General features: G+C 35.5%; 1 protein-coding gene across 3 annotated transcripts in view; it reads left to right on the top strand.

Annotated features, from left to right (window-relative positions):
* The window catches only part of RTN4 (reticulon 4), a 70466-nt gene that overhangs the window by 16677 nt on the left and 36428 nt on the right, over positions 1–17361 (top strand). The window contains exons 2-3 of one of the 3 annotated variants that reach the window (XM_072768389.1): positions 1761–1817; positions 2491–4896. The exons of 1 other annotated variant lie outside the window; for it this stretch is intronic. In XM_072768389.1, the coding sequence (XP_072624490.1) occupies positions 1761–1817; positions 2491–4896 (2463 nt within the window). The remainder of the gene's footprint in view (positions 1–1760; positions 1818–2490; positions 4897–17361) is intronic. One more of the 3 variants, XM_072768390.1, reaches the window with a different exon arrangement.

Raw genomic sequence — 17361 nt, 5'->3', positions numbered from 1 at the left:
ACTCATCAAAAGGAATATCCTTGGAAGACTGGTCCATGTTCATGATAACCACATCTTTTTTTTCCTGTTGATCAACATTTCTCAGCTTGTCCTTCCATATAGAAATGTCCAGATTTATTGGATCCTCTCCATTAAAGGAATACCTGCCTGTCATTCCTCAGGCTATTTAAAATTATGTTTTGCTAGAGGCACTTTTTTAGTGTAAACTACCTAGACCTTTAGCTTAAGATCTTCCAATTGCAGATATAAAGTGACATTGTGCAAGTTAGTATGCCAATATGTAGTATATTAGTTGGCTCAGGCTGCCAGACCAAAGTACCATAGACTGGGTGACTTAAACAACAGAAATTTATTTCTCACAGTTCTGGAGGCTGGGAAGTCTAAGATCAAGGATTGGACAGGGTAGGTTTCATTCTGAGGCCTCTTTTCCTGCCTTACAGGTGGCTCACATGGCTTCTTAATGTTGCTCAGAGGGAGAGGAGGAGCGGGGAAGTGGAGGAAGTGTTGCCACAGAGGCATGAGCAAGCTCTCTGGTGTCTTTTCTTGAAAGGGCACTAACCCTATCAGACCATGGTCCCACCCTCATGACCTACCAGCGGGCCCCATTTCCAAACACTGTCACATTGGAGATTAAGGCTACAACATACGAATTTGGGGAAGGGATCGCAAGCATTCAGTCCATAACATAGTGTGTATTGGTTAAAAAAAACGAGCTCTGGAGCTGAATTACCCAGAGTCTCACTAGTTATGTATTGAGTGAATTACTCCTCTGTGACTTAGTTGTTTTGATTGATTTTTTTAAAATTTACCTATTAAATGGGGGATATTAACTCCACTTAAAACAATAGAGTTGTAAGGAGTAAAATGAGTTCCTGCATGTAAAGCACTTAGAATAACAAGTATTTCTTGGGATGTCTGGGTGGCTCAGTGGATTCAGCTTTGGACTCCTGATTTTGGCTCAGGTCATGATCTTAGGGTCGAGAGATCTACTTTGGTCTCTGCACTAAGCATGGAGCCTGCTTAAGATTCTCTCTCTCCATGTCCCTTGACCCCTCCCCCACTTGTGTGGGTTCTCTTTCTCTCTTAAAAAAAAAAAAAAGTATCCCTCAATGTTAATTTTAAACAAAACAAGATTGATAATAATTATTTTCCTAATGACAATTAGTGTTTTCTTTGCAATTTGGACAGTGGTACATAGGACTGATGTCCTCACAGAATACAGTGACTATTAGGATGTTTTTCTTTAAAGGTTAAAGGTAAACAACCTGGAATATAAGAAAATATGCATGATTCTCTAAAAGTGTTCTTCTGAACTGAACATGTGCAAAAAAAAAAAAAACCGGATTAAGCAAAAGTAATTATTTTATTCAAATGGATTTTTAAAATTTTTGGCTTTGATTAGGGCAAATAACTTACCTATCTGGAAATGCGAATAAAAGCTTTAGATGCCACGTGATAATTGGGAATAATATTTTAAAGGCACTTTGGTTTATGAAATTTCTTTAATAGAAACATTATTGCCTCTTGAGAAATGATAGGTTCTATGGATATCATTTAATCATCTTTATAATAAATATAATTTAATCTGAATTAATGTTACTACTGATAGTACTACTTTTTCTTTTCTCTCTTGGCTTTTTCTTTGTAAAAGTTTTGTGTTAACTCATTACAAACTGAACCCTTGCTTGCTCCTCTTACCTTTAGTCTCCTTCAAACTCTGTCTTTATTTCTGCTGAGGTTATATTCTATTTGTTTTTCAGATGAGACACTTTTTGCTCTTCCTGCTGCATCTGAGCCTGTGATACACTCCTCTGCAGGCAAGTTCTTCCTGCTAGCCTTTTATTCTCTGTGTATTCTAACTTTTTAGTTAGTTTTATTAACTGTACAGAGTGGTTTGAGTTTACTAAAAATTAGCATGGTTCCAAGAATGTTTGTCTATTGAAAAAAGTTGAAATTTACATTTTATAATGCTATGTCCAAGAGAGAAATGGGCAGAACCTGATTAATAATTGGAAAAATGTGAGGAATTCTTGGACCCTTGATTTACATTTATATACTGATTAGTCCTTTTTTCCAGATACAGTTTACTTATAGCTGAAAGGTTTTAGTAGAAATGAATACTACTCTTTGGCATTTAATTACTCAGTGTCTTTTCTTTACTGTCAAACTCTCTTCCCAAATTCTTTTGTCTTCCTCTAAAATTAGTTAGAAGTAGCATTTCTCCATTGATTACACTTGAGGTTTTTTCTCAGAGACTTGATTTATGCCTTTTCATAGCATGTACTTGCCTCTGTAGCCATGCACGTTTTATTGACAATAACTTTAATTTTTTTAGTAATGATTCAAGACTACTTGATTATTATTGTTATTAACATTTAATTTTAGTTAACATTAACTCCTTACTAACCGTATTTTGAATCTGTCATAAAACTTGCATTAACTCTGAGAACGCTGGCATTCTCTAACTTTCCTTTCTGTCCATGGTCACAGAAAAAATTATGGACTTGAAGGAGCAGCCAGGTAGCACTGTTTCCACTGGTCAAGAGGATTTTCCATCTGTCCTGCTTGAAACTGCTGCTTCTCTTCCTTCTCTGTCTCCCCTCTCAGCTGCTTCTTTTAAAGAACATGAATATCTTGGTAATTTACCAACAGTATTACCCACCGAAGGAACACTTCAAGAAACCTCAACTGAAGCTTCTAAAGAGTTCACAGAGAAGGCAAAAAATCCATTTGTAGACAGAGATTTAACAGAATTTTCACAATTGGAATACTCAGAAATGAGATTATCATTCAGTGGCTCTCCAAAAGCAGAATCTGCAATAGTAGCAAATCCTAGGGAAGAGAATAAAGATGAAAAAGAGGATTTAGTTAGTAATAACATCCTTTGTAATCAACAAGAATTACCCATAGCCCTTACTAATAAATCAGTTAAAGAAGAGGACAAAGTTATGTCTCCAGAAAAAATAAAGGACAGTTTCAATGAAAAAGGAATTGCAGCAGAAGCTCCTATGAAGGAAGAATATGCGGACTTCAAACCCTTTGAGCGAGTTTGGGATGTAAAAGATACTCATAAGCAAGATAGTGATGTGTTGGCTGCTGGAGGTAATATAGAGAGCAAGTTAGAGAGTAGAGTAGATAAGAAATGTTTTGCTGACAGCCTTGAGGAAACAAATCATGAAAAAGATAGTGAAAGCAGTAATGATGATACTTCTTTTCCCAGTACACCAGAAGCTGTAAAAGATGGTTCAGGAGCGTATATCACATGTGCTCCCTTTAACCCAGCAGCAACTGAAAACCTTTCGACAAACATTTTTCCTTTGTTGGAGGATCATACTTCAGAAAATAAGACAGATGAAAAAAAGATAGAAGAAAAACAGGCCCAAATTGTAACAGAGAAGAATTTTAGTACCAAAACATCAAATCCTTTCCTTGTAGCAACACAGGATTCTGAGGCAGATTATGTCACAACAGATAATTTGTCAAAGGTGACTGAGGAAGTAGTGGCAAACATGGCTGAAGGTCTAACCCCAGATTTAGTACAGGAAGCATGTGAAAGTGAATTGAATGAAGCTACAGGTACAAAGATTGCTTTTGAAACAAAAATGGACTTGGTTCAGACATCAGAAGCTATGCAGGAGTCACTCTACCCTGTGGCGGCACAGCTTTGCCCGTCTTTTGAAGAATCTGAAGCAACTCCGTCACCAGTTTTGCCTGACATTGTTATGGAAGCACCATTAAATTCCATAGTTCCTAGTGTTGGTGCTTCTGCAGTGCAGCCCAGTTCATCACAATTAGAAGCTCCTCCTTCAGTTAATTATGAAAGCATAAAACTTGAGCCTGAAAATCCCCCACCATATGAAGAGGCCATGAATGTATCACTAAAAAATGTATCAGGAATAAAGGAAGAAATTAAAGAGCCTGAAAATATTAATGTAGCTGTTCAAGAAACAGAAGCTCCTTATATATCTATTGCATGTGATTTAATTAAAGAAACAAAGCTCTCTACTGAACCATCTTCAGATTTCTCTGATTACTCAGAAATAGCAAAAGTTGCACAGCCAGTGGCTGACCATTCTGAGTTAGTTGAAGATTCCTCACCTGATTCTGAACCAGTTGACTTATTTAGTGATGATTCAATACCTGAAGTTCCACAGAAACAAGATGAAGCTGTGATACTTGTGAATGAAAATCTCAAGGAAGCTTCATTTCAGTCAATGATAGAACATGAGAATAAGGAGAAACTCAGTGCTTCACTACCACCTGAAGGGGGGAAGCCGTATCTGGAATCTTTTCAGCCCAGTTTAGATACCACAAAAGATACCTTATCACCTGATGAAATTTCACCATTGACCCAAAAGGAGAAAATTCCTTTACAGATGAAGGAGCTCAATACTGCAGTTTATTCAGAGGGTGACTTATTTATTGCTAAGGAAGCAAAAGTAAGGGAGAGTGAAACATTCTCAGATTCATCTCCAATTGAGATTATAGATGAGTTTCCTACATTTGTCAGTTCTAAAACTGATTCTTCTCCTAAATTAACTGGGGAATACACTGATCTAGAAGTATCCCAAAAAAATGAGATTGTTAATGTCCAGGATGAAGCTGGATCATTACCTTGCTCAGAGTTACCCCATGACCTTTCTTTCAAGATTGTAAAACCTAAAGATGAAGATAAAGTCCATGTCCCAGATGAACTCTCCAAAGATAGGTCTGATATTTCAAAGGTGCCCTCACTGCCTCCAGATGTTTCTGCTTTGGCCACTGAAACAGAAATAGGCAGTATAATCAAACCCACAGTTCTTGTGAAAGAAGCTGAGAAAAAAACCCCTTCTGATACAGAACAAGAGAACAGATCACCATCTGCTATATTTTCAGCAGAGCTGAGTAAAACTTCAGGTAATCAGTCTATACATTGTTTTGTAGTTTCTTGCCACCTTTTGACTTATGATGGAACATTCTACTACATTTTCTGTAGTATTATAGTTTATAGTGTCTAATATATCATGTTGAAAAGAATTCTTTTGTCCCAGAAATTTTAATGCTTTTTTTTAACCCTTCTTATACTCATTACTCGCCCTTGCTCTTAACTTTTTTCCACACAATTATTCATTGTTCCTTTTTATATTATACCAGCGATCTAGAACATTTTATCAGAATTGGCTTCATGTCTTTCTTTTCTTTTCCTTCAGTATTTACACATAGCATGAAGAGCAAGAGGTATTAGAGCAAAATATCTTCAGATGTATTTACTATTGTTTTCCCAGAAATTACTTTAAATTTTTATGAAAGCATATTTCTGTAATGTGTCTCCCAATATTTCAGTATACTGCTGTGTTTTCCAGTACTCGGTATAGAGTTAAGCGTATTGAGTAGCAGATATTTTGTTGCAAAGTATAAATTGAGTTATGCTGTAATGAATTCTTCAGAAAAGTAGGGGTTGTCATTTTTTCTTTTGACACTACATTTCCCTCACACTTGATTTGTGTAGTGTTTTGCACGTATGTTTTTTACTTAGCATTCTAATTTAGCTGAGTTTTCTATGAAGATGTGTAGTGATTATAGTTTATTTATTGAGTATACTTACATATTGGAGATGGGTAGTACTAGTGGCAGAGAGACCAGGTTAGAGATTGTTGCTATAATCTAAGAAATATAAATATTATATTATATAATATATAATATATATAATTATATATATTATTATATTATTATATTATAAATATAAATATTAAGGCAGTGGGATGAGCATGGAGACATTACTTGATGTTTGATTCGATATGGACATGAAGAAGAAGGGGAGAAGTTAAAGATGGCTCCAGGAACTGTGTTTTCAAATATACGTATGATAGTATGAGAAACTGAGTTAGGAAACATGAGAGAAAAAGTGGGTTTAAGAAGAGAAGAAATGCAGTTTTGAATATTGGTATTAAAGTAACCTACAAGACTTCTAAGAAGTTACACAAATGAAGCTTTTGAGAGAGACCTTGGCTATATGTGTATATTTATCCTGGGCTCAGAGACAGTAGTTAAAGCTATAGATATCAACTAGGGAGAGCCAAGAAATGCGGAAGCTTTAAAGGTGGAAGAATTGGTCAACGTTATTGAATGCAAGAGAGCTTGAATAAGATAAGGTTTGAGAATTTACCAAAAACTAGAGGAAGTATTGGCGTAACAATGGCAGGTGATGTGGGTGGGCAGAGTTAGGGATGAGGAATGAAGGAAACTTGTGTAAATGGATACTAAATTTTTTAAGATTTATTTTTAAGATTTTAAAGAAGTTTCAGATCATGGGGTGCCTGGGTGACTCGGTTGAGTGTCCGACCCTTGATTTCTGCTCACATCATGATCTCAGGGTGGTGAGATCAAGTCTTGTTCAGTGTGAGTCTTGCCTGCTTAAGAGTCTCTCTTTCTCCCTCTGCCCATCTCCTGCCATTCACTCTCTTGCTCTCTCTCCCCAAAAAAAAAAAAAAAAAAAGTTTAAGATCATGGAGAAAGAGTGATAGCAAGAATGAGATAGAGGAGGGCAGCCCCGGTGGCCCATTGGTTTGGTGCTGCCTTCAGCCCAGGGCGTGATCCTGGAGACCCGGGATCGAGTCCCATGTTGGGCTCCTTGCAAGGAGCCTGCTTCTCCCTCTGCCTGTGTCTCTGCCTCTCTCTGTGCCTCTCATGAATAAATAAATAAAATCTTAAAAAAAAAAAATAAAGGTGCTAGTAGAAAGTCAGGAGGAAATGGGATGGGATCCAGAATTCAGGTGGAGGAATTGACATATAAAAAAGGAACAGTTTTGGAAGACATTGATTGTAGTGAGTGGAAGGGAAAGTATGGTGTTGATACTGCTAGTTTTGTGGCTGGAAGTTGGGGGAAGTGTATGATGGTTGATGTTTATTCTTTAAAGCAACATGTTAGGTCATTTGCTGAGAATGAACTGGAACATACTTTGGTAGATGAGGTCTGACTAGGGAAACAAAGGCATTATATTAAGAGTCCAGTCAAGGTTGAAGGGTAGTCTGGTATGATAGGGTGATTTTTGTTTAATTGTTCCTAACATCCTGGATATTGGTTGGTTCAGGGAAGGCAAATGCTTGTATTGATTCAAGCTTGTGTTTTGCTAGAGGGGCCCAGTGAAAGGACAGTGAATCAAAGGAATGAGGATAACAGTAGTTTGACATGATAGACTGTGGCATCTAAGTTGAAGAATGTAAAGAAGAGAGCAGGGGGACTTGATAGGTGAGTAGGAGGTCACAGAACTTGTGGTCCATATTAAATCTAAGAACTACAAGAAAAAGAATAAAAATATGAACACTAGAATGATTGCAGGTTGTGGTCAGAGTAGAATTGTACATGTGTATTTGTTTGTTGGATGTTGAATTGAGAATTCCAGATGGATGATAATGGCCAAAATTTGGCCATGAGGCAAGAGCTGAAGTTGAGTGGGCTGAAGGTTGCTAGAGCTAAGATGATATAAACCATGAGTCTAAGAAGTTGGATTGCTCTCATGAAGTCACCTAGGATGATAGCAGGATGTGGGTTGGAGAGGACTAGAAACTAGGGACAAAAGACTTTGGTAAAAGGGCAAGTGGGGCAGCTGGCAGTGTGGTAGATGGAGGCAATTGGGAAAGATAGAGAATGCCATAGCTGAATAACTAGGACTTTTGCCCAAGCCCTCTGAGATAGTAGTAGTCTAGAAGTAGTGTTGGTGAAGTAAGAAGGGTGCTGGCCTCCCTTCCTCTCCCTCAGGTATGCTGCTATAAGAAAATAGCCTCTATTAGAGTTACACAGGGAAATCAATAGCCTCAGGAAGAGCCAGGTTTTAGTGAGAGGAGGTAGTGGCAGGAATGTTCAGTAAAGAAGTTGAAGATTAGAGGAGATACTTCACAATGGGGAATGGATTTTTTTTTTTTTTTAAGACTTATTTGTTTGGAGAGAGAGAGAGAATGCAGGGGGAGGGGCAGATGGAGAGGGAAAGAGAGAATCTCAAGCAGACTCTGCACTGAGTATGGAGCCTGTTGTGGGGCTCCATCTCATGATTCTGAGATAATGACCTGAGCCAAAACCAAGAGTCAGACCCTCAACCAGCTGAGCCACCCAGGCGCCCCTGGAATTTTTTTTTTTTTTAAAGATTTCATTTATTTATTCATGAGAGACACGGAGAGAGAGAGAGAGAGAGAGAGAGAGAGAGAGAGGCAGAGACACAGGCAGAGGGAGAAGCAGGCTCCATGTAGGGAGCCCGATGTGGGACTTGATCCCGATCAAGTCTAGGATCACGCCTTGGGCCAAAGGCAGGCGCTAAGCCACTGAGCCACCCAGGGATACCCTGGAATGGGTTTTTTTAAACAGCACAGTAAAAATGGTTTAGGAGACAGTAGTAGAAAGGAGAGTCTGAGAATCCCAGAGCAGCATGGTAATGATATAGTATGGGTAAAGATCACAGATAAGCAGTCATGTGAGCAATGGTTTATAACAGCCTGTGAAGTCCCACTTTCTCTATCCCAACATTTCCTCCCAAAACTTATTGCTAGCAATCCTCTAGTAGATTGGAACCCTCCAGAGTCAGCAGTTCCTTGGATTGATTTTTACTAAACCTAGGGATCTTGGTCTGTACTGATTGTAGCCTAATAGTTTAGAATTAAGTAAGGGAAGAGGGCGGTGTTTTTGAAGACTAAGTAGGGATGGTTGAAGAAGTATAAGGAGAGGTTGAGCATTCTCTTTAGAAAACTGTTACTCATGCTGCTTTTACTCAGCTTTTTTTTTTTTTTTAATTGTCATAGCAGCTGGCTAGTGAATAGAAAACTCCTTGAATGCACCCAATGCATGTATGCTACAGAAGTCCTACAAGGAAACCCACTGTGGTGTAATAAAAACACTGCAGGGGATGTGAGTTCTAGTCTCTGCTGTCCAACTGACAACCACTGTATCTGTCTAGAAATTAATTTCCTTCTCTGTAAGAGCAAAGAGATTGAATTAGATTCTTGCAACTTGCTGGTTTCTTTGACTTTAATTTTAATAGGCATCTGTTTTAAGCAGTGGATAGTTGCTTTAGGGTACTTTATAATACCACGCATTGTACTAGTTTTTTGGAAGTAGTGTGAAGGAAGTTGAGGATTAAGACAAGGTCTTGCCCTTTTGCAACTTTCAGTCAGCTGGTGGAGGCAGACTGGTAAGGGCATAGCTAAACATTGTAACACGTTATAAGGGTACAAGTGGTTCCCCATCTTCCTAAAAGCATGGTTAAGTGTACTGAAATCGAATGTACCAAAGAGTAGCAAGAAACTACTAAGAAGGTTATTAGGTTGTATTCTCAGATGGCTAAAAATTTTATACCATCCCTAATTGTGATATACTTAGGTGTTTTAAAAAGAATATATTTACTGAATATGCACTTAAACATTAAGGCATTGATAAATTATCTGAGGAAATTAATATTTTATTTAATATTATGGAATTCTCCTTGTTTTCTTAAAATGACATTTGTTGGCAGAATTCAATTTTAATTTTGAGAAGAAAGGCTGATTTTGTAAGGAGGATGATCAAAATGTTATGATGTAGACTTTGATGCCTTACTGATATTTTTGGGTACAATTTGTCATGAAAAAAAAAATCAATGCTAGTCTCCCTTAATTAAGGAGTTTTATCAAACGATTTTTAATAATAAAATATAAGTATTGATTTCTCTCAGGCTGTAATTAAGAACATTTATTTTGCTTTTTTCTTTAGCTGTACTTCATTGTTTAGAGGCAGGTTTTGATCTGGGCTCAACACTTTATATATGTTTTTCTTAAAATTTGTGGCTAAAGATTATGGTTTCCATTTTTTAAAAAATTTTTATTTATTTACGATAGTCCCACAGAGAGAGAGAGGCAGAGACATAGGCAGAGGGGAGAAGCAGGCTCCATGCACCGGGAGCCCAACGTGGGATTTGATCCCGGGTCTCCAGGACCGCGCCCTGGGCCAAAGGCAGGTGCTAAACCTCTGTGCCACCCAGGGATCCTTGGTTTCCATTTTTATTTAAAATATATTGTGATTATTGTCAGCACTTTAATTTTTCACTTTTCACTCATTTAAAAAATAAAACAACAGGTAGAAGATAAAATATTCTAATAATTGTATACATTTATACTACTGTGTATAGACCAAGATAGTGAAACTTCTGAAGAGAATAGTTAACTGATAGGCAGTACTACCACATGACAATTGAAATGCTTTCCTCAGATGATGGCATGGAAGTTTGGCTTAGGAATGTCAGGTTAGGGATAGAAGTGTAGAATGATGGGAAGTAGATCACCAGCGCATAGTAGGGGTGCAGAGAGGCCAGCTCTACCTTGGGATATTAGAGATGGCTTTGCAGAACGAAAGATCTATGGAAGTTAGAGGTAGCAAGCGTGAGTGGACACATGAGCCTGTTCATTTATATAAATAAGGTAAAAAGTTTTTGAGATTCTGTTTTGATATCTTTGGGGCAGGTGTATGTATGTGGATGTTACAGTCAGTAGGTAGAACCTACTCACTTGCATCTAAGGACTTAGTGGATTTGCACACTGGCCATGGGTGACAAGATGAAAAGAAACATCTAGGTTTTTTTCAGAACTAAACTGAAAAACCAGTCTGTGCTAAAGAAAGGTTTATGATATGTTAGATGCTAAGTTTTCTGTGACTGGAATTAAGCAGAATTGAAATAAATGGTGGTATCATTAAGGAGAATTTTTTTTAAAGGATAGTTGCTTTTTAAAGAATTAACTTACTTGGGATCCCTGGGTGGCGCAGCGGTTTGGCGCCTGCCTTTGGCCCAGGGCGTGATCCTGGAGACCTGGGATCAAATCCCACATCGGGCTCCCGGTGCATGGAGCCTGCTTCTCCCTCTGCCTGTGTCTCTGCCTCTTTCTCTCTCTGTGACTATCATAAATAAATAAATTTAAAAAAAAAAAGGAATTAACTTACTTGGAAGTAACTTCAGACTTAGTTGCAAAAAGAAAAATAGTGCAAAGAATGTCTTACTATCTTCATCTAAGTTTATTAACATTTTCCTCATTTGCTTTATCAGTTATGATCTCCTTTTAAAGATAATAACTAAATATGGATACCTACATACATACTTATTTTTCCTGAACCAGTTGACAGTAAGTTATATGCATCTTGTTTTATCCTAAATTCTTCAAAAAGGGTCTTTTCTTATGTAACCTCAGTATCACTATGACTTCATAAATTTATATTGACAAAGTACTTTTTTCTAATCTACCATCTGTTTCTACAGTGACACTTAACCTAATGTGCCCTGTATAGTGTCCCTCTACTATAAGATTCAATTAGGGCCAAAATTTATTTTAGGTGTCATGTTTTTGTCTCTTTTTATCTCTTAAATTTCCACTATTTATCTCTTAGGACATAGGCCCTTCCCCCTCTCTCTTTTTAATAGAACATCCTAATTTGTGTTCGTTTCCAGTTTTTCAGTGATTAGATTGAGGTAATCGATTCATGGCCAAAATGAAGATATTGTGGTACCTCTTACCCTTCTTATGGTATCATATCTGAAGTTACCCATTATTCAGAAGTCCTTCTTTGATGAGGTTAATTTTCACCATCTGGTTAAGGTGGTCCCTCATTTTCTTACTATATAATTTCTTTCTTTTCTTCTTCCCTTACAGCTAATAAGCAGTCTAATGGATGACATTTCAAGACTATGCAAATATCTTGCTCCCCATCAAAATTCCCTCCTAGATTTAGTGTCTGTTGATGAATCTTGCTCAATTCTATCTTCATATTAGGCTGCAAAATGATAAATGTGGAGGGAGTGTTGGAATTGAAAAGTTATCAGTCATCCATGTCATTCTACTGTTAACAAGAGTCCTCCTTTCCCATGATTTAATTTGTTAGTTAATTACCAATATGGATTGATGAATTTCTTTTCCCCCCTAATGGTTTATAATTTGTTGCTGTACTTAATTATGTTGGTTGTAAATTGTCCCAGATTTCGAAGGGCTCTGTTCAAGTTGGCTCAAATATATGCAGCTATCCTTTTTTGGCGGGGGAGGGATGGAGAGAGAAGCACTTCTTATTTTCTAGCATAACAAAACGTAGGCTCATCTTATGTCTACTCTGTCCCAGCCCTGGAATCAGTCTTTTCTCAAAGGATCCCTGATTCTTTTTTAGTTAGGAATGGTATTAGAGATCAAAAGTGGGACTCTAGTTGTGCTCCTTGCCTCCATGAGCTCTCCCCTTTTAGCCTTTCAGTGGACAGACTGGGAAATGCTTGTATACATACATACAAATAAACATAAGCACATACACATTCTTTATTTGAAATCATGAGTTCACATAGATCCTTCCAATTCCAATCCATTCCCAGAGATTCTTTCTTTTCATATTTGTATGCTCCAGGTATAGTGAGAACCCTGGCTGCTAACACTGCTAATACATTTACTCGTTCTGTTAATCCTTTAATATTTCTAAAGTAGTTTTCCATATGTGGGGATATTAAAATGAAGGTAACATTTTGCTTTCATGTGGACACTGAATAAATAACTATTTTGTGAACAACTGCTATGTATGTTGTTGGTAGGCTGTTGGTAAAGAAAGGTGCTAATGTCTCATCCAAACCACTGAGATCTTGACTTATTGATAGTGATTGCTTAATATATGTTTGTTGGTTGCTTGGTTTGCTAATAATGCACAGAATATTTTCTGTTCATAAATGAGTATAGGTTGTGTTTTGCTGACTTTTTTTGGAACTACTGGTGAATGAAGTGGAAACCACCAACAACTTGTTTACTCACTGTACTTAAACTAAGTGATATCTAAGAATAAAATAGTGTTGCCATTTTAATAAAGGACTCACTTGAAAAGGGCCCATTTATCTAGGTAAAAAATTAAAAATTATTCTTTGCCAATTTATATATGCTTGTTAAATGTGTTCATGAATAAGAGCTTTCTTTAAATAGTGCTAATGACTTAAAACATTTTTGTTACATTAAGAATTTACTATATAGCCTTTGACATTTCTCAGTAAAGCATTATAAATATTAAGGTTTGGTATTTTGGTTAAAATACATTTTTAGTGAGCATATTTAGGACACTTTGATAATTCTTAGTTGGACTATGATTATGATGCTGAGTAGTTAATCTGATAAAAGTGAGAAATTTAAGTACCTTGAAAAATTAAAATGCTTAATTTAACAAATTGAATAGAAATAATCTTTAACTGGAAACTCTTAGTTTAAATTTAAATTTATAATATAGTTAAATTAGAGACAAAGAATAAAAGAATCGATTTTATTTACTTAAACATAACTTGAACAAATGTCAAAATAATGGGGATTTATTTAGTGCTTACTATGGGCTCAATACAGATTGAAAATAATTATGAAATATGTCCATAAAATATAAGGTTGAAAGAACTGCTTTTAGGGCATCTTATAGACCTGACGTAACACTGGCTTTATCAGTGATTAGCTGTATGACCTTGGGCAGGTGTTTTAATCTATTTGAGCTTCAGTACTTTCACTAGGCAGAATTTGTCTGAAGGACCTGCTGTCAGTAAAGCCAGACCAACAGTGCATGAAACAATCTGCAATAGTACATGTTCATTGTACAAATTTGAGAAGTAGAGAAAATTATTGAGATGAAAAATTTTGTAATCATATTGCCCAGACATAATAATTGTTGGAATATACTCTTCTGGCCTGTTTTCTATGCATATGGATACTTTATAATGAAGTGAAAAGAAAACAAGTGTTTTGCCACATTTGGATCATAGTCTATACATTGTTTATAGCTTTAAAAATATTAGCAGTATCTTATATAATGCTGTCATTTCCATGTCATCATTCTGCATGATTTTTTTAATGTCTAGTGTTCCTTGGTATTGTGTATAGCTAGCTTGCTATTGTTGAATTCCTAAATGGTTTCTGACTTCTTAATTTATAAATAATGCTGTTATTAACCTCCTTTCATTTAAATATGTTTTACATATCTGAGTTATTCTTTTCCATAAATTACTAGAAATAAACCCTAGGTAAATGAGTGAACATTTTTAAGAATTTTGACAAAAATTGGCTATCAGAAAAGTTGTGCTAATTTTTTCCCCCTCTAAAAGAGTAAGAAAACACCCATTTCTCTATCACCAACAATTGATATTATTTTTTGCTTAGGTAATACTTGCACATTATACAAAATTCAAAGAGCACAATTACAGTAAGTCTTCTGTCTCAACTAGTCACCTTATTCTCCCTCAGACTCCTGTTCTGACTTATTTCTTTGGTATTTTCCCAGACATTTTGTATTTGGCACTTAAAAACAAACAAAAAAGTTTGATAGGTTGAAGTGGTATCTTGCAGTTTTGATCTTTGCTTATTAGTGAAAGTTAACATGCATGTTCCATGTATCTTGACTATTTTTATTTCTTTTGTGAATTGCCTGTTCATACCCTTTGCCCATTTTTAAATTTAGATGTTCATCTGTTTCTGTGAGAGTTCTTTATACAAGGATGCAACCTCCTCTTATGTTACAGTTTTCAGAACAATTTTAATTTACATTTTAGTGGACATTTTCAGTTTTCACATAGGAAGATATGTATAAACGTAGTATTTTATTTTTATACTTTATTCTTAGCTATTTAAAATTGATTTTTATTTCTGGTCAGAAATAACTTTATCCCACATGCTTTCTTGGTGGTGGAGTTGTTTTCCTATTGCCATCATTTTCTGATCTCTAGTTTCCTAGTATCAGGCAGAAAAAGCCAAAAAAATGAACACAGTTTTTGTGGAATTGCATGCCCAGAATTAGACAATCTACTGTATGGGTGTTGGTGCCATCTAGTGTTGTATGTAGAAAATAGGTCTGTGGCATGCTCTATAATTGACTATATGGAATAAATTCAGAAGACTAGAGAAACTTAGTGAATTGTAGATATTTGCTTTACATTAACAAATAACTTTAAAAATGACTTTATAAAAAGATTTTGACACATTGTACTGAGTCAAATGCTTGAATCATTTTATTTTAAACATTATATAATGACCTTAGAGATTCTCCCAAACTTGTGTATTTGGGTAAAGATTTACAGGTTTTAAAAGATCTGTTCAGAGCCTAGGGACTATTTAATTTTTTGATTCTGAATTTAAAAATGCTTTGGATCTTTTGGAATTTGTATATTTATTTTAGATTACAATACATGAAGGCAGCACTTATTTAGTTATTATTGAGTAGCATCACTTTCAATTTCTTTATGGATTTTAGTATTTGTTTTTAGTGACTTAATATGAAATTGTTTATAGATTTTAAAATACTCATTTTTCTGCCATTTGAACTTGCATTTTCATTCATTTTCTAGACAAGTCTTTTTCCATGTTTTCAGATTCAATTTAATAGTTAATGTTGAAGTGCTATAATTTAGTCCATAGAGGGCATTATATTACAGCATATGGTATTGAACAGCTTTGTTAAGACTTCAGTAATGAGACATATGTTTAATTTTATATATTTGTATAGCCCAGAATAATTAAATTTTGAAATAAGTTTGAAACTCCTGTGTAACTATAATTGTTTCTTCATTAAAAAAAAAAAAAGAATCGTGTTTTCTGTTTCCAGAAAGTAGAAATTTTTAACTATCAAGAGTTGCATACTAGCAATCCCCAAATTAGAGAGTAACACTTTAAATCTGTATGGCCTCTTATTCATTTATTTGCCTTGATTTCTAAACATTATAAGGAAAATAAAAACTTGAATTTTTCTGGGGTTCAGAAGTTAAGGAAGAAAAGAAATGGGAAAGGAGGAATATTAAATATCTTGGGGAGGCTGGCTGGAGTGGACTTACGTATTGCTGCTTGTTCCAAAATACAGTATTCAGTCTGAAATCCTGTCACTTAGACACACACACACACACACACACACACACATGCACGCACTTACACTCTTCCTTTCTCTATAACCTCATAAATTTTTTTATTCTTCAGTAGGAATTGACTTAATTGTATGCTTTTCCTACTAAGGTTAAATGAGCTGAGAAATGAGTTTTGATTTGAGATATGAGGAAAAGAGAAATCTAGAGTATTTTAGAGCATTGACCCTTTGGAAAGGAGTTAGGGTTATGCTTGGGGAGGTTTTCTTTTTCTTTCTTTTTTTTTTGTCATGATTTGTGCACTGGGGATGTGGATATTGAGGAGTGGGACATTGCCAAACATGAACTTTGGAAAATTTATTTCAAAAGTTCTGTTTAAGGTAATTTTGTGTGTTTAAAAAGGGGATTGTCTTCCCACCCCTCCACCTCCTTTATACAGTAGAATTTAAAATTAAACTGTACTTTTATTTACTTGCATTGTAAATAAAGGAATCTTCTGTGGTCCCCTCCTTAGGAAGCCTTTACTTTTAATGGAAAATAGGTTCCTGTCCCAAATAATCAAAGTGCTGTTTTACAAGTTGAAATATTTCCATTTGAAAATTTTCCTTGAAAGCATTTAAAAAAATAAATAAATATTTGAAGGAAAACAAAATAAATGAAGGTAAGTTTTTAACAGATGTATATGTCCTTTATTTGTCTGTTATGTTGGGATTTAATGTGGAGTAGGACCTATAAACTATCCATATATAAATTTTCCTGAGCCTGGAGTATAATGGAACTGTGTAGTGCTACTGTGTACCAAAGCACAATCATTTGTCTGTGTGTGCACATGCATGCACATGCACATTTGCATGCATTTAGAGAGATATTGGGTTATTCCATAGAATTGAATGGCTTAATATGTGGGCTTTCTTAAATGTGTTTTATGTACCTTATCTCCTACTAGTTTGATTGTTACTCACAGCATAATAATAGTGTTAAATAGCTAGGACCTATATAGGGCTTACTTTTCTGTCAGGGGCTGTCTTAAGCCCTTTTGCTTAGCTAATTCATTTGATTCTCATTAAAAGCATGGCTCATATGGCTTTGTTTTTAACAGATTTGTATCAAGTTTAAAAATAAGTACTTTTTTTTTTTTGCTCAGCTAGCCAAACTTAAAATAACCCTTTTAAAACTTTTTAGAAAGAAATGAGCAAAATGTCAACTGATTTATGAGTTAGTTTTTCCTGCAAACTTAATAATTGCAAAAACCCTAAAAATTAAAGAGTTAGGTATTAGGATGTAAAATAGGGCTCCTATTTTTACTTTTTAATCTGCCAGGGGAGCTTTTAAGTGTATTTAATGTTTAGATGAATGGTTATTATTATTGTGCATTCTTGCTCTCTGAGACTAGTTTTAAATGTTATGAATCAAAATCAAGTACCAGCAGATGTGAATAGTATAAATTGTAAATACCTTTGTCTCTAGAAGTCTTTTTCCCCCCTGTCCTTTTTTTTATAGTAATCTCTGACTTGAAAGCAGTGTTTTGGAG

The sequence above is a fragment of the Canis lupus genome, chromosome 11 (assembly GCF_048164855.1).
Source record: "Canis lupus baileyi chromosome 11, mCanLup2.hap1, whole genome shotgun sequence".
Classification (NCBI taxonomy): Eukaryota; Metazoa; Chordata; class Mammalia; order Carnivora; family Canidae; genus Canis; species Canis lupus.
The sequence above is the reverse complement of the archived record's forward strand: the minus strand, read 5'-3'. Positions and strand labels throughout refer to the sequence as shown.